The sequence below is a fragment of the Tachyglossus aculeatus genome, chromosome X1 (genome assembly GCF_015852505.1).
Source record: "Tachyglossus aculeatus isolate mTacAcu1 chromosome X1, mTacAcu1.pri, whole genome shotgun sequence".
Taxonomy (NCBI): domain Eukaryota; kingdom Metazoa; phylum Chordata; class Mammalia; order Monotremata; family Tachyglossidae; genus Tachyglossus; species Tachyglossus aculeatus.
The window spans coordinates 86,250,733-86,271,657 of NC_052101.1; the positions used below are offsets into that span (position 1 = coordinate 86,250,733).

The 20,925-nt window shown below is 48.8% G+C and overlaps 1 protein-coding gene across 1 annotated transcript; it reads right to left on the bottom strand.

Annotated features, from left to right (window-relative positions):
* Positions 1-676: 676 nt before the first annotated feature.
* LOC119919697 (leukotriene B4 receptor 1-like) lies at positions 677-19,633 on the bottom strand. The gene is given in 3 exon segments (XM_038740311.1): positions 677-761; positions 18,418-18,516; positions 18,519-19,633. Coding segments are annotated over 2 exon segments (1,002 nt in total). The 5' UTR covers positions 19,492-19,633; the 3' UTR covers positions 677-761; positions 18,418-18,487.
* Between the last annotated feature and the right edge of the window lie 1,292 nt (positions 19,634-20,925).

Here is a 20,925-nt window from a genome sequence, read left to right on the forward strand (position 1 = left end):
GAGTGTTTTTACCTTCAGTCAATCAATGGTGTTTATTGGGTGCTTACTGTGTGCTGAGCCCCATATAAAGCGCTTGGGAGAGGACAATTCAGACTTGGTAGGCACATTACCTGCCCACAACAAATTTAGTCCAGAGGACTGTGCTTGGAATATAATAATTCCTTAACAAATACCATTACCATTATTATTACTAATATATAATCATAATAAACCCCCCCACACAACTCCCCCCCCACACACACACACCTCCTCTTCACATGGACCAAATCATCCACGTCCAGTTTGGTAGAAAATTCCCCGTTCCCTTCCCAAGGCAGAACTTACCTAGTGTGGACTCAAACTCAAAAGTCCAAGCAGTTTAATATCTTCATAAATGATCTGGCAGAAGGGGACCCTGCAGTAAAATCCCCAAGTTTGCAAATTCCAGTAAGTGCTTGTGGGGCTGAGATGCCACTCAGATGGGGCTAAGCTCAAAGGTGAGCTTCAGTGAGAGTAAGTGCTATGAAACAGCAACCATGTGATTATGGATTCTGAGGTAGCAGGGAATGGATCAATCAATCAATTGTATTTATTGAATGCTTACTGTGTGCAGAGCACTGTACTAAGCACATGGGAGAGTACAATATAACATTCCTGCCCATGATGAGCTTACAGTCTAGAGACATATGAGCTTACAGTTTAGAGACATGGTGACATTCTCAACTGTTCCTTCCAACTGTTGGTTTAATGCACAGAAGCAGTCAAAAAATCCTGGGTGGCATCTGGAAGGGAATAGGAAATGAGACAAAAGACAAAATTTTTGCCATTTCTGTATATGAAATTGTGATGCATAAAAGTATATAAAAGACAAAATATTATAAGGACAAAATAGAGCTTTTTATGGTATTTGTTAAGTGCTTACTATGTGCCAGGCACTATACTAAGAGATACAAAATAATCAGGTTGAACATAGTCCATGTCCCACATGGGGCTCAGAGTCTCAATCCCTATTTTACAGATGAGATCACTGAGGCACAGAGAAGTGAAGTGACTTACCCAAGGTCAACCAGTAGACAAGTGCCAGAGCTGGGAATAGAAGCCAGGTCCTCTGACTCCCAGGCCTGGGCTCTTGCCACTAGACCACACTGCTGGAGAAAGGACAGCGAAGGACAACCAAGATGATCAGGAAGTGGAGAAGTTTCTATATGAGGATAAACTGAAAGGATTAGGAATCTTCATTTCAGAAAGAAGGATGCTGATGGGGGTAAGTGACTGATGTCTACAAACTCGTCAAGAGTGAGAACAGGGTGAACATGGAATTGGTTCACCAAATCCCACCACTCCAGCATGCATTAAAGCTTGCAGTTAATAAGTGTAAAACACATTCAAGGGAAACCCTTCTTCACACATGGAATTTGAGAAACAGTGAGGCCTAGTGGAAAGAGCCCGGGCCTGGGAGTTAGAGGACCTGGGTTCTAATCCCAGCTCTGCTAATTGATTTGTGTGTGACCTTGGACAAGTCACTTCACTTCTCCATACTCAGTTACCTCATCTGTAAAATGGGAATAAAATCCCTGCTTTCCCTCCACCTTAGATCGTGAGCCCCAAGTGGAACAAGGACTATGTCCGGTATCCCCTCTAGACTGTAAACTTGTTGTGGGCAGGGAACATTCTACTAACTTCATTGTATTGTACTCTCCAAAGCACTTAGTACAGAACTCTGCACACAGTAAGCACTTAATAAATACCATTGATTGATTATATCTACTCCAGCACTTAATACAGGAAATTGTGCAGACAGAACATATCAATAGATTCAAGAAGGTTCAAATCCTGGCTCCACCACTTGTCTGCTGTTTGACCTTGGGCAAGTCACTTCACTTCTCTGTGCCTCAGTTGTAAAATGGGGATTGAGACTGTGAGCCCCACATGGGGCACGGACTGTGTTCAACCCAATTTACTTGTATCTATTCCAGTACTTAGTACAGTACCTGGAACATAGTAAGCACTTAACAGGTACCACAATTATAATTATTATTATTATTATGTCAAGAAAGACAACCAAACAACTAAACATGTTTGTTCCAAGCATCTTGTTGCAGGGGAGGGGAAGGATTAGCATTGTGTTGAAGGTATGGCCCAGTGGATAGAGCACGAGCCAGGGAGTCAGAAGGACCTGGGTTCTAATTCCGGCTCTGCCACTTGTCTGCTGTGTGACCTTGAGCAAGTCACTTAACTTCTCTGTGCCTCAGTTACCTCATCTGTAAAATGGGGATTAAGACTGTGAGCCCCATGTGGGACAACCTGATCACCTTGTCAACTCCCCAGCACATAGAACAGTGCTTTGCACATAGTAAGTGCTTAATAAATGCCATCATTATTATTGTAATTATTAGTAAGTGCTGTGGGGCTTGGGGGGGAAGAGAAAAGGGAGTGAGTCGTGATGATGCAGAAGGGAGGGGGAGCTGATGAAAAGTGGGGCTTAGTCTGGGGAGGCCTCTTGGAGGAGGTGCGCCTTCAGTAGGGCTTTGAAGGGAGGGAGAGTGATCATTTGGCAGATTTGAGAAGGGAGGGCGTTCCAGGCCAGAGGTAGGATGTGGACCAACCTTGGCTTCACAGACTCTGTCCTCTCCTGGTTCTCCTCTTATCTCTCCGGCCGTTCATTCTCAGTCTCTTTTGCGGGCTCCTCCTCCCCCTCCCATCCCCTTACTGTAGGGGTTCCTCAAGGGTCAGTTCTTGATCCCCTTCTGTTCTCTATCTACACTCACTCCCTTGGTGAACTCATTCGCTCCAACGGCTTCAACTATCATCTCTACGCTGATGACACCCAAATCTACATCACTGCCCCTGCTCTCTCTCCCTTCCCTCTAGGCTCGTATCTCCTCCTGCCTTCAGGACATCTCCATCTGGATGTCTGCCCGCCATCTAAAACTCAACATGTACAAGACTGAACTCCTTATCTTCCCTCCCAAACCCTGCCCTCTCCCTGACTTTCCCATCACTGTTGACGGCACTTCCATCCTTCCCGTCTCACAAGCCTGCAACCTTGGTGTCATCCTCGACTCTGCTCTCTCGTTCACCCCTCACATCCAAGCCATCACCAAAATCTGCCGGTCTCAGCTCCGCAACATTGCCAAGATCTGCCCTTTCCTCTCCATCCATACCGCTGCCCTGCTCATTCAAGCTCTCATCCTATCCCGTCTGGACTACTGCATCAGCCTTCTCTCTGATCTCCCATTCTCATGTCTCTCTCCACTTCAATCCATACTTCATGCTGCTGCCCGGATTATCTTTGTCCAGAAACGCTCTGGGCATATCACTCCACTCCTCAGAAATCTCCAGTGGCTACCAATCAATCTGCGCATCAGGCAGAAACTCCTCACCCTGGGCTTCAAGGCTCTCCATCACCTCGCCCCCTCCTACCTCACCTCCCTTCTCTCCTTCTACAGCCCAGCCCGCACCCTCCGCTCCTCCGCTGCTAATCTCCTCACCGTACCTCGTTCTCGCCTGTCCCGCCATCGACCCCCGGCCCACGTCATCCCCCGGGCCTGGAATGCCCTCCCTCTGCCCACCCGCCAAGCTAGCTCTCTTCCTCCCTTCAAGGCCCTATTGAGAGCTCACCTCCTCCAGGAGGCCTTCCCAGACTGAGCCCCTTCCTTCCTCTCCCCCTCGTCCCCCTCTCCATCCCCCCTTCTTACCTCCTTCCCTTCCCCACAGCACCTGTATATATGTATATATGTTTGTACATATTTGTTACTCTATTTATTTATTTTACTTGTACATATCTACTCTTATTTTGTTAGTATGTTTGGTTTTGTTCTCTGTCTTCCCCTTTGAGACTGTGAGCCCACTGTTGGGTAGGGACTGTCTCTATATGTTGCCAATTTGTACTTCCCAAGCGCTTAGTACAGTGCTCTGCACATAGTAAGCGCTCAATAAATACGATTGATGATGATGATGACCTTGGTGTCATCCTCGACTCTGCTCTCTCGTTCACCCCTCACATCCAATCTGTCACCAAAACCTGCTGTTCTCACCTCCGCAACATTGCCAAGATCTGCCCTTTCCTCTCCATCCAAACTGCTACCCTGCTCGTTCAATCGCTCATCCTATCCCGACTGGATTACGGCATCAGCCTCCTCTCTGATCTTACATCCTCCTGTCTCGCCCCTCTTCAATCCATACTTCACGCCGCTGTCTGGATCGTCTTTGTCCAGAAACACTCTGGGCATGTTACTCTCCTCCTCAAAAATCTCCAGTGGCTACCAATCAACCTACGCATCAGGTGCTCCTCACCCTCGGCTTCAAGACTCTCCATCACCTTGCCCCCTCCTACCTCACCTCCCTTCTCTCCTTCTACAGCCTAGCCCGCACCCTCTGCTCCTCTGCCACTAATCTCCTCACTGTGCCTCGTTCTTGCCTGTCCCGCCATCGACCCCTGGCCCACGTCCTCCCCCTGGCCTGGAATGCCCTCCCTCCACACATCCGCCAAGCTAGCTCTCTTCCTCCCTTCAAAGCCCTACTGAGAGCTCACCTCCTCCAGGAGGCCTTCCCAGACTGAGCCCCCTCCTTCCTCTCCCCCTCTTCCCCCTCCCCATCCCCCCACCTTACCTCCTTCCCCTCCCCACAGCACCTGTATATATGTATATGTTTGTACATATTTATTACTCTATTTTACTTGTACATATTTATTCTATTTATTTTATTTTGTTAATATGTTTTGTTTTGTTGTCTGTCTCCCCCGTCTAGACTGTGAGCCCGCTGTTGGGTAGGGACCGTCTCTATATGTTGCCAACTTGTACTTCCCAAGCACTTTGTACAGTGCTCTGCACACAGTAAGCGCTCAATAAATGGGATTGAATGAATGACCAGGGGTCGGTGGCGAGACAGGTGAGATGGAGGCACAGTGAGAAGGTTAGCACCAGAGGAGCAGAGTGTGTGGCCTGGGATGCAGGAAAGAAGGGAGTTGAGGTAGGAGGGGGCAAGATGATGGAGAGCTTTAAAGCCAATAGTGAGGAGCTTTTGTTTGATACGGAAGTGGATAGGCAACCACAGGAGATTTTTGAGAAGGAGCGTGACATGTCCTGGATGTTTTTGTAGAAAGATAATCCAGGCAGCAGAGTGAAGTAATAATAATAATGGTATTTGTTAAGCACTTACTATGTGCCAAGCACTGTTTTAAGCTCTGGGGTAGTTTACAAGGTAATCAGGTTGTCTCACGTGGGGCTCACAGTCTGAATCCCCATTTTGCAGGTGAGATAACTGAGGCACAGAGAAGTTAAGTGAGACAAGTCACACAGCAGACAAGTGGCAGAGTGGGGATGAGAACCCATCACCTCTGACTCCCAAGCCCGTGCCATTTCCAGTAAGCCACACTGCTTCTCTGAAGTATGGACTGAAGTGGGGAGAGGCAGCGGGTTGGGAGGTCAGAAAGGAGGCTGATGCAGTAATCTAGGCAGGATAGGAAGAGTGACTGTACTAATGTGGTTTGGATGGAGAGGAAAGGGCGGATCTTGGCCATGCTGGGAAGATAGGAGCTAAAAATCTCTGAGCTGGGTCAGACCTTTAAGAAAAAAAACCATGCTCTGATCTATTTTAATTGTTTGCATTCCTGAGCTAATTAGCTCTTTGGCACCCTTTCATCACCTTTTTTTCGGTTTTGCCCTGAGGCATCAGGGCAGATGGGCGTCCATTGTTTTCGACTCTACAGCCTTCCTGGGTCACCCTGAGTGTCCTTGTGTCCTAGTGTCTGCATCCCTGCTTCTGCCTCTGTAACTGTTTTTCTGATTCTTGGCCTCTTTTATACCTGTCTCTGAGTTTTTGTATTGTACCCGTGTCCTTCTTGCCTGGCCATCTTTTTGTCTCCCATTCTGTCAGCTCAGATTGCTGGCTGACCTCTCTGTGTTTCAGAAACTTTCAGTCTCTCCCAGGGTCGTCTTGTTGGGTGGGTCTGAACTCCATCTTGGGCTTTTGAGTCCATACTAGATCAGTTCTGCCTTGGGAAGGGAACGAGGCATTTCCTACCAAACTGGAAATGGATGATTTGACCAGTGTAATACTTGTTAAGTGCTTACTATGTGCCAAGTACTGTGCTAAACCCTGGAATAGGTAAGGAACATGCAGAATAGATAAAGAAAGTGCAATTTGGACACAGTCCCTGTCCCTCACAGGGCTCATCATCTCAGTAGGCAGAACAGATATTTAATCCCCATTATGCAGATGAGGCAATTGAGCCCCAGAGAAATTAAGTGACTTGTCCAAGGTCACACATCAGGCAAGTGGCAGAACTAAAATTAGAACCCAGGTCCTCTGACTCACAGAACAAACTCTTTCTTGAGTTGGAGCCTGGATCGGTCATGAAGGGAGATAGAGAAGCAGCATGGCCTAGTGGCTAGAGCACGGGCCTGGAGACAGAGGGCCTGGGTTCTAATCCCAGCTCTGCCACTTGCCTGCTGTGTGACCTTGGGCAAGTCACTTCACTTATCTGTGCCTCGGTTACCTCATCTGTAAAATGGGAATTAAGACTGTGAGCCCCACGTGGGACACAGACTGTGTCCGACAGCATGGCTCAGTGGAAAGAGCATGGGCTTGGGAGTCAGATGTTATGGGTTCTAATCCTGGCTCCACCACTTGTCAGCTGTGTGACTTTGGACAAGTCACTTAACTTCTCTGTGCCTCAGTTACCTCATCTGTAAAATGGGGATTAAGACTGTGAGCCCCACGTGGGACAACCTGATCACCTTTTATCCCCCCAGCACTTAGAACAGTGCTTTGCACATAGTAAGTGCTTAACAAATGCCATCATTATTATTATTATTATTATTATCCTTTGTCTACCCCAGCGCTTAGTACAGTGCCCGGCACATAGTAGATGCTTTACAAATCCCATAAAAAATAGGTTGTGTGGTCCAGAGAAGTCCAAAGGCTTGTTCTGTTCTCCCTGACCTGCCAGGTGACCTCGAGCACATTCCTTCCTGAAGCAGCATGGCATAGTGGGTAGAGCCTGCTTCTTGGAGTCAGCAGGTCGTGGGTTCTGATCCTAGCTCTGTCACTTGTCTGCTGTGTGACCTTGGGCAAGTCACTTCACTTTTCTGTGCCTCAGTTACGGGGATTGAGACTGTGAGCCCCACGTGGGACAGGGACTGTGACCAAACCAATTTACTTGTATCCATCCCAGTGCTTAGTACAGTGCCTGGCACACAGAAAGCACTTAACAAATACCACAATTATTATTGTTACTATAATCTCCTCTGCCTTCTCTCATCCTCTCCACCCAGGAAGGTTCTGAAATGGTGAGCTATCCAGACCACCAGGGGATGTGAATAGAATTGGATTTTCTTGGAGGGGAAAGAGTGGGGACAAGGGGAAGGCAGGCAAAGTGGTTTAGCAGAAGGGTGAAAGCAGAAAGGAAAGTAACTGAAAACCAGTCCATGGGAGAGGGAAGTCAGTAGAAGAAGAGGGAAAGGCCTGTCAATCAAATCAATTAAACACTTAGTACAGTACTTGGCACACAGTAAGTGCTCAATAAATACGATTGAATGAATGAATGAATCACAAGTACAATATAGTAACTAGACACTATCCTTGCCCTCAGGGAGCTGAGAAACTATCAGGGGAGATAGACACTAAAATAAATCAAAGGTACGAGGAAGTAATGGAGTATAAAGATAGATACATAAATGCTACTGTAGGGTGAGTCCCCAAGGGCTGAAGTGGCAGTAAAGGGGGTATGAGATGAGATTAGGAATTAATCAGGGAAGGCTTCTTGGAGGAGATGTAATTTCAAAAGGGTTTAGAAGATGGGGAAAGCCATGATCTGTCATATATGAAAGGAGAGGGAGTTCCAGGCAGTGGGGAGGGCTTGAGCTAGAGGTCTGCAGTGACAGAGGTGAGAATGAGGTACAGTGAATAGGTTAGCTTGAAAGGAATGAAGCAAATGAGCTGGGGTACAGTGGGAGAAAAGAGTGGAGGAGAGGGAGTGGAGAGTAGAGGGGAGAGCTGACTAAGTATTTTTATAGAGTTTCTTTAAGGAGTTTCTGCTTGTTGTTGAGAGGAATGGACAATCATTGGAAGATTTAGAGGAGTGGGGAGATGAGTGCAGAAGGATATTTTAGAATAATGATCCGGGCAGCAGAGTCAGTATGGACTGGAGAGGGGAGAAACTGGAGGCAGGGAGACCAATGAGAAGGCTGATATAGTAGTCAGTAGCCTCTGCATCAAACAGAAACTCCTTGTCATTGGCTCTAAAGCACTCAATCACATTGCCCCCTCCTATCTGAACTGTGTTCAACCCGATTTGCTTGTATCCACCCCAGCGCTTAGTACAGTGCCTGGCGCATAGTAAGTGCTTAATAAATACCATAATTATTTTTATCTTCCCTCACTGATTTCCTTCTACAACCCAGCCTGCATGCTTCACTCCTCTAATGCCAACCTAATCACTGTGCCTCAATCTCGTTAATCTCACCTCAAACCCCTTCCCACATCCTGCCTCTGGCCTGGAACTCCCTCCCCCTTAATATCCAACAGGCAATCACTCTTCCCACCTTCAAAGCCTTATTAAAATCACATCTCCAAGGGGCCTTCCATGACTAAGCCCTCATTTCCCCATTCCCTCTCCCTTCGGCGTCACCTTTGCACTTGGATTTGTACCCCACCCTCAGTCCCTCAGCACTTTTGTGCACATCCGTAGTTTATCTTAATGTCCTTCTCCCCCTCTAGACTGTAAGCTCCTTGTGGACAGGGAACAAGTCTACCAACTCTGATATACTGTACTCTCCCAAGTGCTGAAAACAGTGCTCTGCACACAGTGAGCGCTCAATAAATGTGATTAATTGATATGACTAGTGCCTTTGGCAGTGTGGTGGCTGTTTGTATGGAGAGGGAAGGACAGATCCTGGAAATGTGGAAGAAGAAGTGAAAGGATTTGATAACAGATAATAATAATAATAATTGTGGTATTTGTTTTGCGCTTACTGTGTGTCAGGAACTGTATTAAGCACTGGGGTGGTTACAAGCAAATCAGGTTGGACACAGTCCCTGTCCCACATCGGGCTCACAGTTTCAATCCTCATTTTACAGATGAGGTAACTGAGGCACAGAGAAGTGAAGTGACTTGCCCAAGGTCACACAGCAGACAAGTGGCAGAGCTAGTATTAGAACTCACGACCCTCTGACTCCCATGCCCGTGCTCTAGCCACTACGCCATGTTGCTTCTTGCTTCATGTTGCTTCAGTATATCAGATGGAATATGGGGGTTGAAAGAGAGGGAGGAGTCAAGAAAAGTACCAAGGCATTTGGCTTATGAGATGGGGAGGGGCATGGGGTTGTCAATTGTGATGGGACAGTGAAGTGAAGGAGAGGATTTGGGAGGGAAGGTGAGTTCACTCTTGGACATTTTGAGCTTGGAGTTTTGGTGAGATATCCAGATAGAGAACTCCTGGAGGAAGAGGGCATGCAAGATTGCAAAGAAGAGCAGTTAAGGCTGGCAAGGTAGCTCAGGGAGTCATCTGCACAGAGACACTGAGTTGATCCACCGCCTGCCTAGAGAGTATATCCCACTTTCAGGACTCTCTTAGATGCAAGCATATCAACTTAGTGGTTTGCAACTCTGACTGTTCCACTTTCTGAGCTGCACCTTGGGCAGCTGCCAGTCAGTCAATCAGTGGTCTTTATTGAGTGCTTACTGGGTGCAATGCTTTGGTGAGTACCTTACAATTGAGGAGGTAGATACACCAGCTCTGTCCACAAATACCTGATCCCATAACATTTGAACCCCTGTAGGAGGGGATGGTGGAAGCTCCTGGAGATGAGAAAGCATTTGAGGAAAGAGTAGTTTTGTGACTAGGGGCAAGAAAGAGTGCTCAAAGCCTGATGGTCAAGATCTTTCTTGGAGGAAACTTGGTAGATTGACATTTGTAGGTTGTGGGTGATAGTGGTGGGGAAATCTGAGGCAGAGAAGAAACAGGAACATTGTTCAGAGAGTGGCCAGGAGAGTGTATGAGGGTCACTGGGGACAGAGGTCAGGAGGGGGAGGAATTGGTGGGTAGTGGTGTTTGAGGGTCATTCATGAAGCTGTCAATAATGAAGTTTGGAAAGTGAGGATTGGAGATTGTGTATTGTCATTAAATTCTTTAGAGATGATCACTATCATCCCTGAAATAGAGGGAACTGTCAATTCCTACTCCCCAACCATTGGAGCAGGGTGTAGAGAGTAGGAGGATGGGGTGAGAAAACCAAGAGACCTGTCTAAGTGGTGGCCTCAGGATGGGCTGGGGGCCAAGTTGTAATGGCTATGAGAAAGTAGGTGCAGAAAGCAGGAAGGAAAATAATTTGTTTATGGGAATGGTCAGGGCAGTGGTTGGGACTAGGTCCTGAGTTGGGGCCTGGGGGCTGGGGGAAAGATGTCTTGGGGAGAGGTCCTGAATCAGTCAGGAGCAGAGCCCCAGGATGACGCAGTAGGGTCGGGGAGAAGGTGAGGGCATCACAGGACCCAGGCATGGTGGCTCAACTGTCTTGCAGCTGGGAGGTCCAAGATCATGTGCAGGTTCCTGATGTTCCAGGCTCCTGAGATTCTGGACTACCAAGGTTCCAGGCTCCTGAGGTTCTGGACTCCCAAGGTTCCAGGTTCCTGAGGTTCCAGGCTCCTGAGGTTTCTGAGCTCCTGAGTCTCTGGCCTTTTGAGGTTCTGGGATTCTGAGGTTCCAGACTCCTGAGGTTCTGGGCTCCTGAGGTTCCAGACTCCTGAGGTTCTGGGCTCCTGAGGTTTCAGATTCCAGAGGTTCTGGATTCCTGAGGTTCCAGTTTCCTGAGGTTCCAGCCTCTTGAGGTTCTGGGATACTGAGATTCTGTACTCCTGAGGTTCCGGTCTCCTGAGGTCCATTGATCCCAAGGTTCCAGCCTCCTGATGTTCTGGAATTCTGAGGTTCCAGGTTCCTGGGGTTCCGGGCTCTTGAGGTTACATGTTCCTGAGTTTCTAGGTTTCTGAGGCTTTAGAGTCCTGAGGCTCCAGATTTCTGGAGCTGAGGCCCCCAACCCTTCTGATTTGGGGTGAGGATGGTCAATGCAACTGGTGGGGGGCACCGAGAGTGAACCCACCTTGGGGCACCTCACCATGGGGGTCATTGGGAAAGCTGTGGCACAGGGGTGGCTGGAACTTGGCACTGGTGTCCCTGGAGAGCGGGGAATCAGCTCCTGGGGGCCTGAATAAATCACCTGCTGGGGCCGGCCACCTGCCCAAGGCCTTCCCTACTGCCTGACTCTGGCAAGGCAGATTAGAAGGCAACAGGACCTAGAGTGAAGACTATGGGCCTGGGAGTCAGGAGACTCAGGTTTTCTGTTTGCCTGTGCATGACCTTGGGCAAGTCACTTCACTGCTCTGTGCTTCAGTTTCTTCCTCTGAGACTGCAAACCCCTTGTAGAACAGGGACTGTGTCTGAGCTGCTTATAGTAAGTCTAGCCCAGCATTTAGCTCAGTATTTGGCAAATAATAAGTGATTAACAAATACCACTATGTTCCCCCTCACCTATAATTTTAGTGACTATGTCCCCTGCTAGATGGCAAACTCTTTGAAGGCAGAGATCATGTTTGCTTACTTTATCGTACTTTTGCAAGTGCTTGGTACAGTGCTCAAATACCATTGATTGATTGAGCAGAGCCCTGGACCCTGAACATCTTCAACTGCAATGTTCTGGTGGTCTTGTTGTGTTTATTGTTGTCCTTGTGTCCTTATGTATTCAATCTTAAGGGCTCATGTGTCTGCCTCCAGCCTTCCGGGCCTACATTTTCAAACCCGAGAGAGTAAGGACCCAATCATGTTCATCCTCTATTGTACTCTTCCCCGGTGCTTAGTACAGTGCTTCACACACAGTTGGCACTCTGTGAAGAATTCTTATATTGTCCCTTCACTCACCACCACTCTAGGGATACAGTAAGTCAGTCAGTAAATCGTATTCATTGTTGGTCGATTGTATTTATTGAGCACTTACTGTGTGCAGAGCAACGTACTAAGTGCTTGGGAAAGTACAATATAACAATAAACAGACACATTCCCTGCCTACAACGAGCTTACAGTCTAGAAGGTATTGTAGTGGGAGAGAGAGGAACTCCTGCCAGTTAACTGGTTGTTTATCAGCGACTCGGCTTCAAGGCTCTCCATCACCTCGCCCCTTCCTACCTCACCTCCCTTCTTTCCTTCTACAGCCCAGCCCGCACCCTCCGCTCCTCTGCCGCTAACCTCCTCACTGTGCCTCGTTCTCATCTGTCCCGCCATCGACCCCCGGTCCCCATCCTGCTCCTGGCCTGGAATGCCCTCCCTCCGCACATCCGCCAAGCTAGCTCTCGTCCTCCCTTCAAAGACCTACTGAGAGCTCATCTCCTCCAGGAGACCTTCCCAGACTGAGCCCCCTCCTTCCTCTCCCCTTCCCCATCCTCCCCACATTCCTTCCCTCCTCCACCTACCTCCTTCCCCTTCCCACAGCACCTGTATATATGTTTGTACAGATTTATTACTCTATTTTACTTGTACATATTTACTATTCTATTTATTTTATTTTGTTAATATGTTTTGTTTTGTTGTCTGTCTCCCCCTTCTAGACTGTGAGCCCGTTGTTGGGTAGGGACCGTCTCTATATGTTGCCAACTTGTACTTCCCAAGCGCTTAGTGCAGTGCTGTGCACACAGTAAGCACTCAATAAATACGATTGAATGAATGAATGAATGACTCTGGAAGAGATCACGGGTGAGTGTCTACCTTTTCCTTAAAATGTAGTTGTCAGCATGGAGTAAAATAGAAAAAGGAAGTGGGGTAACTTCTGTGTTGTTTGAATTGAAGAAATGAGGAAACAGGATTCTTTATTCTCAGGCTTTTGAAAAAGTATCAGGCAGCTGACCAAGAAGTGGTAACTTTGGTTTCAGTCCCTCCTGAAAACAAGTCCTGAAAACAAGTGGGATGGAATCCTGCCATCTTGCTATGAATTCTAGTGGATGGGTTAACTGTGGTTTTCACTTACCCAAGCTTAGCTAGAATCTAGGGCTGCTGTGTAGCTTATCATGGATGTGATAAGCCCCTCCTTTCCCCACCCACAGAGGGCAAGGAGAAGGAAGATTAAGGTGCTCGGCTGCTGTCACAGGGAAAAAAAAGTCGCACCCCACTGTCTGAGAACTGTAGTCCTTGTAAATGGTTCTTGGAAAGCCTGATTTCTGTGAGTCCAGGTGGGCATGTTCAGGGACCCAGTGCCAGTAGGATGGGGACCTGCCTCACATGGGATACTGGCTCCAGTCACTGTCCTGGTGGAGCAAGGGAAAGAGACAGTGGGGTGAGAGGAAGAAGTTGGGGGAGAAACAGGGAGACACTGAATTACAGCAGAAATCTGGGTAGGGGAGAAAGGGCCAGAGGCTGAGAAGGGAATGTTGCTGACTCATTTCCCCCTTCCCCACAGTCAATCAATGGTATTTATTGAGTGCTTACTGTGCGCAGAGCACTGTACTAATTGCTTGGGAGAGTATAATATAACATTCATTCATTCATTCATTCAATCGTATTTATTGAGCGCTTACTGTGTGCAGAGCACTGTACTAAGCGTTTGGGAAGTACAAGTTGGCAACATATAGAGTTGGTAGACATGTTTCCTGCCCACAAGGAGCTTTCAGTCTACAGTCTCGTTTACAGTGTTTCAGATCTTCATCCCACAATACTCTTGGCATCTTATCTTCTCTCCTCCATGCCTCTGGCACTTTCCCTTCTTCTTCTTCTAGTGTTCCCAACCTTTGCTTCTCTCCCTATGGAACTCTCTGATCCTCACTCCCCAATATTCTTGGTTTCTGCTCCTCTCTCCACCAAATACCTCCTGCAACTTCCCTTCTCCTTGGAGTGTCCTCAGCCCCCAACCATTCCCCTCTCCTCTCAGACCCCTGTCCCTGCCTCTGTCCTAGGGCTTTTAGTCAGAATTAGTGACTGGGTGTATGTGGGTGTCTGCCAGTATGTGTGTATGTGTCCAAGTCAGTGGGTGTGATTGTGTGCTCCATGGTTAATGTCAGTGGGAGTCAGTGTTTGTGTATCTGTGTTGTGTGTGACTGTGCGCTGCAGCGTCTGTCTGTCTGCGTCTCTATTTCAGGGTTAGTGTGAGTGTGTCTATCAGTACGTGTAATAGCAATAATACTAATTGTGGTTTGTGTTAAGCACTTACTATGTGCCAAGCACTGGGGTAGATACCAGATCGTCAGATCCCATATAAAGCTCACAGTCTAAGTAGGAGGGAGAACATGTTTTGAATCCCCATTTTGCAGATGAGGGTACTGAGGCACAAAAAAGTTAAGTGACTTGCCCAAGGTCACACAGCAGTCAATGGTGGAGGTGGGATCAGAACTCAGGTCCTCTTTCTCTAGGCACAGAGAAATTAAGTGACTTGTCCAAGGTCTCACAGCAGACAAGTGGCAGACCTGGGATTAGAACCCAGGTCCTTCTGACTCTAGGCCCATGCTCTTTCCACTAGGCCTTGCTGCTTCACGTGCCAAACACAATGCTAAGCGCTGAGTAGACACAAGATAATCAATCAATGGTATTTATTGAGTGCTTACTGTGGGCAGAGCACTGTACTAAGCACTTGAAGATAATCAGGTCAGATACAACCCTGTCCCACTTAGAGCTCATAGTTTGAGGAGGGAGTCATTCTACCTATCCTCATTGAAGTTATGCTCTGGGTGAAATGTGAGGAGAATGAATGACAGCAAGAAACCCAGTTATAGTATGGCAAATGGACCGAAATGGGCACCCAAAATAAGGGGGACAGAGGAAACTTTGTAGGAATGCAGCCTCTGATAATGACATCTCACCTGAAATCTGGAGACATTGAGGTATACTGACAAAGTGTACCAAATCCGCTTGGTACACTGCAATCCAAAGCAGAGTGGCTCTTTTTGTGCTGAAGATTTCAAATGATTGTGAAACCCAACAGACACAATAGATGCCACAAACAGTAAAAATGTCAGCCTGTCATGTCTTTGTATGCACATGGGGTGAAGGGATTTTCAGTATAGACCTTTCAACTGCACACTGCTAGCATTATCTTTAATACAAAGGCCAACCCTGTATATTCAGTAAGTATGATGGGAGGTAAAGGGAGAGACAGGATCAGGAGGATCGTGGTAATGATGTGGCTAAATTGCTTTGTATCTTATTTTTCTAATTTTAAAATGGAAATTATGTCCTCAGTGGCTTCTGGCAATAAGATGTAGCCTGTCAGCCTCATCTAGCATTTTGACCCCACTGGGACAGGACTCACTTTCATGCTTCTTCTCCATTTCAGCAGAAGCCCCTTTGACCTCTCCTCTCAGCATTCCCCCATTAGTTACTTAGGAGACACCGCCCTCACTCCTTGTCATTTGATCTCTCCTCCTAGTATTCCCCACAGAAGTTACTTAGGAGACAATACCCTCATTCCTCGATTCTGCCCCAAAGCCATCTATCGCCCCCAGAGAATCTGGTCCTTCTTGCTGACAACCCAGAATACACCCAGTTCTCCATTGGGCATATTTTCACTGCGTGTTTTGGATAGAACCCAGTGCAAAAATTAGGGATCATTCTTCCAACAGAGCACAACTGTTTGGATAGCATGCAACACGGTACCCTGGGGTTGCCCATATGCTCGTGACACCTGTCAAGGTGTGCAGGTTTTCCTGGATATGGGGTTTGTTGAGAATTTAACCTGCCTCTCCCCCCCCCCCCCACTGCCCGACCACTAGCTCCATGTGGGACAGGGGCTGTGTCTGACCTCATTATCTTGTATCTACCCCAGTGCTTAGTGCAATGCTTTGCATGTAGTAAGCACTTTTAAATACCACAATCGTCATTGCTATTACCCCAGCACTTAGTACAGTGCTTGGCACATAGCACTTCATAAATACCACAATGGTTACTATTAGTATTTTAAGGGATCTGGCCTGGAGTGCATGTCCAGCTGCAGTCAGTCTTCTCTATTCTTTAGTCTAGGAGAACTGTCATTGAGAAGCAGCATAGCATAGTGTATAGAACATGGGCCTGGGAGTCAGAAGGTCATAGGTTCTAATCCCAGCTCCTCTACTTGTCTACTGTGTGACTTAGGGCAAGTCACTTCACTTCTCTGGGCCTCAGTTACCTCATCTGTAAAATGGAGATTGAGACTGTGAGCCCCATGTGGCACAGGGACTGTGTCCAACTTGGTTTGCTTATATCCACCCCAGCACTTAGTATAGTACCTGGCACATAGTAAGCACTGAACAAATACCATTATTATTATTATTATTGTTATTATCAGTTCCCTCTGCTCCTTCCAAGAGTCCTTGGGTTGACTTCCTACCATTCCCCAATCTCCAAATCTCCCAGATCTTCTGAGCTCACATTGCCCTTAATCTTAACTATGCCTCCCCAACACTCCACCCTTCCCCTCTGCATATGACCATTTCCCCTTTCTAGAACTCAGTTGCTGTGCCCCGAGAGTAAAGTAGCAGCTTCTTTCTTGCAGCTCCCCCAAGCTAGACCTAGGAAGGGAGGTTCACACAGGTTCTCAACTTCAGCCCTCTTTTTCTGTTCCTCACCCCCTTCCTAATCAATCATTGGTATTTATTGAGCACTTACTGTGTGCAGAGCCCCATACTTAGTGCTTAGGAAAGTAATAATAATAATGGTGGTATCTCTTAAGTGCTTTCTATGTGTAAAACACTGTTCTAAGCACTGGGGGCACTGGGATGGATACAAGCGAATTGGTTTGGATACAGCTCCCTGTCCCATCTGGGGCTCATAGTCTCAATCCCCATTTTACTGATGAGGTGACTTAGACACAGAGAAGTGAAATGACTTGCTCAAGGTCACACAGCAGACAAGTGGCAGAGCTGGGATTAGAACCCATTACCTTCCGACTTCCAGGCCTGTGTTTTATCCACTATGTCATGCTGCAAGAGAGTTGGAATTCTGTTCCCTGCCCACAAGTAGTTTACCGTCTCAATCTAGCTCAATTGGGCCCACTGTCGGACCACATCCCTGGACACATGCTCCTTATTTGCTAATGAAGGAAAGGTGATACTAGGCCATGGTCTCAGCCTAACCTAAGGTCTCTCCATCACCATAGTTCAAAGCAACTCTGGGCTCTGCTGGACAGAGCTCCCCCTCCAGACAGACATAGAAGTTATCAGTCATTGTCAGACACACAGATCGTTTATTTCAGACAAAATGGCATGGTTTCACTAACCCTGACGAATTAAGGGCCACACAAACTTAACCAACTTATGCTTTTGGTGAAGCATCCGCACTACAATCCTATCTGGACTTTTCCTGACCAAGGGCTGCGGTGGCAGAAGCTGCAGTGAAGGGGGGGTAACAGTGACCGTGGAACCCCATGACAAAGGGGCAGTGACTAATGGTAGTGGCCGGGGGGTTTAGTGACCTGGGAAAGGTCATGACTAGGTGGGTTCAGGGATAATGGCTGGGCTGTAGTGGAGCCAGGCTTGGCTCTCATCACCCTCCCAGTCATTTTGGGGCTAACAGCCATTCCAGATTTCAGTCTTGGGGGGCATGATTGGTTTGTGGGGCCGGGGAGTGCTGGAGGGATTGAGGCAGCAGGGAGGACTGGGGAGCCAGAATGGCCTGGAAGCCAGGAGCGTCTGAAGAAGCTGAGGGGGATGGAGGTGTTGGGGTTATTCAGGAGTTCAGGAGGGGCTAAAGAGTCTAGTGGGCCTGAAAAAGCTGGATGACCAAAAGAATCATGGAAATGAAGGGTGTAGGAAGGCCTAGGAGATCAGAGGGATTAGAGGTGGGGGGGGGGCAGGGGGGAAGGGAGTTGGGGAGGCTGGGAAGGCTGAGGACATATGTGACCCCCACAGGTGATAACCTGATTTATTTGCCACCCCACTGATTCTCTGTAGTCTATTCCCCAGGTTTCCCTGGCCCCAGCATTCTCAGCAGGCCCTCTCCATCCCCAGTCTTTTCTATTCTACTCCCTCCTCCCACTCAGGCTCCTCTCCCAGCCTCCCCAAGGTCCTTCTGTACAGCCCAGGGTCACTAATCAACACTGCTGAGCCCCTGTACAAATTCAAACTAGAACCTAGAAAGGGCAACTGGCTTGTGGAGATCCCACCAGGAAGCCAATTAGTGAACAGCCAGTTTCCTCTTCTGTGAATATGGATCCCTTAGCCATTCGGGCCTCCTTGCCTCCCAGGCTCCACTGGCCATGGCTGTTTCTCAGAAATATGATCTTCTGTGGTTGTGGGGGTGGGGCAGGAGGTTCCCTCTGCCCTGAGAAATGGAAGATAGAACATCACCCATACACTCTGTTCCTGTAAATGCTTCTGGAGTTCCACAGACCCGCTCAGGATCCACTCTACCATCTAGCCTCGGAGCCAGGCTCCCCGCTGACTAATCCCTGAAAAGACTTAGCCTTCAACCCTTCAGCTCCCAAGAGATTTACCTCATGAGGTAAGAAGCCTGCAGGGAGTAGAGAGAGTCAGGCATGCAGACAGCCAGCGGTATTCATGGGGTCAGATGCCAACGGAGACGTGGTTTTGGAGACCTCTCCTTTGTCCATGGTCGACATCTCCTGGGGGCTCTCGGTCTCCAGGTTCTGGGTCATCTGCTCAAACAGCTTGGCCAGCTGGGTCCCCCTCAGACTGCTGCGGAAGCTGCAGGCAGCACAGGCATAGAGCAGGGGGTTGAGGCAGCTGCTGAAGAAGGCCAGAAGTGCGGAGATGCAGTGGCCTATGATGGACGCCTCATGCAGTCTCTTCGCCAGCTCTCCTTTGGTCCCCTCCAGCAGCTCAGAAGAAATGGCCACCAAGTTGACTGCATGGTAGGGGAGCCAGCAGATGGCGAAGGCCACCACAACCCCAGCCACAAGCCGCTCTGTCCGCTTGCGGCCCGGGTATGAGAGGCGCTGGATGCGGAGGCGTATGCAGGTGTAGCAAGTGGAGATCACCAAGAAAGGCACCATGAAGCCCACCAACGTCTCCAGCAGTAGCAGCCCCACCAGCTGCTCTGAAGTGGAGAACTCACGGCTCAGGCAAAGATCCGTGTCGGTGGTGAAGGGGACGGGGGCGGAGAGGGCCAAGGACAGCAGCCATACCAGCCCGATGACCTTGCTCGCAGTTGCCCGATCCCAGTGGTTCTGCAAGGAGAACGGGTGGAAAACAGCCGCAAAACGCTCAAGGCTGAGCACGGTGATGAGCAAGACGCTGGAGAACATGCCACAGTACACGGCCCAAACCAGTGTCCGGCACAGCGACGGCCCAAGGTGCCAGGAGTCTGCGAGTGCCAAGATCCAGGCAGGGAGTGTGGCCAGGACTAAGAGGTCAGACAGGGCCAGGTGGAGGAGGAGCAGGACAGTGGGGGATCGCTCCCGCATTCGGCAGAGGATGGTCCAGATGACCACAGTGTTCCCGGGCAAGCCCAGGACAAAGGCCACGCTCAAGAAGAAGCAAGCAACTGCCTGGACTGGGCTTCTGATCAGGGAATCATCAAGATCCTGGCTCTCATGGGTTGGTTCCATCCTGGCCCAGTCTAGTCACTCTTCTACTTTGACCCCTTTGGCAGGATGGCCGCTCTCCTCAATCTGTTGGGCACTGAGATCCAGGCTCTCTGCCTCCAGATACACGATTGACACTCAGCAGTCAGTACAGGATGTGGTAGGATGTCTCCCACCCCCTCCTCTTGATGTCTGAGGGATCCTGTTAGCACTCTGGAAGCTGGGCTGAGTGGAGCTGCTGTGAAGGGTGGAAGAGACTTAAATTGAACTTTCAACTCCGCCTCTCCTTCCCTCCCCCTTCCTTCCCCTTTCCCTCCTCCCCGCTCCCTTCAGTTCTCCCAAGACCCAGTTGCACAATGGAGAAGACAAGAGGCTGGGTCAGCCCCACTGCATGGTCCATGAATCTAAGCTCTTGGTCTTTTTCACTTCCCATGTGCAAAATGAAGGGAGTTTCACTGTAATGACAGATCTCTGCCTTTGTTTCCACCTCTTCCTCTGATAGCTCAGTCTTTGGAGAAGCAGCATGGGTCAATAGAAAGAGCAGAGGCTTGGGAGTCAGAGGTCATGGGTTCAAATCCCGGCTCTGCCAATTGTCCGCTGTGTGACTTTGGGCAAGTCACTTAACTTCTCTGTGCCTCAGTTACCTCATCTGTAAAATGGGGGTTAAGACTGTGAGCTCCACGTGGGACAACCTGATCACCTTGCATCCTCCCTGGCACTTAGAACAGTGCTTTGCACATAGTAAGTGCTTAACAAATGCCATTATTATTATTATTATTTGGCCGAGATCAGTCTGGTGAACAGGCAACTATACCTCACCAAGATAGGATAGGAAAGATAGGATCACAGAAAGGAGGAAGGGCGGGGCGAAGGGTTAGGGTGGGGTGGGGGGAAGCCTGTCATGGAGATTTTTTTCCTCCAGGGCACTCTGGTGCTGGGATGTTGGTGATGGGCACAAGAGGGAAGACTGAGTAAATAAAGACAAAACAAGACCACAGGGATGATGATAAACACAAATTGAGCAGTAGAACGTGGCAGTTGAAGGAGCTGTTTTCAGGCAGGGCTGGCCAGAGCTCAGTAATCACGACAGTCACAGCTGAAGACTTCGAATTTGGGAAGGCAACACTGCTGCCACTTCAGGTGTTGTTCCCCGCTTTGCTTTGTCAAGGCAGGTCAGGGAACCTTCCCCCGCTCCCACCCCAGATAGCCCAGGGAGGTGGGAGGGCAGTGTGAGTCTCCAAGGCTGTGCGCTGCTGCCGCTTCAGTCTTTCTCTGCTCTCTCTGGCAAAGCAGGTCAGGACAAAGTGGGAAAGGGCAAAATGGGTCCCGGGTGGCACAACCCGGTGGTCGACTGGCTGGAGAGGAGCCGAGGCCAGGCACCACTTGCCACTTAGATCACAGAGCAGTCGGCTTCTGGCAGGTTTTTGAGGGCTGTGTCTGAGTCAATCAATGGAATTT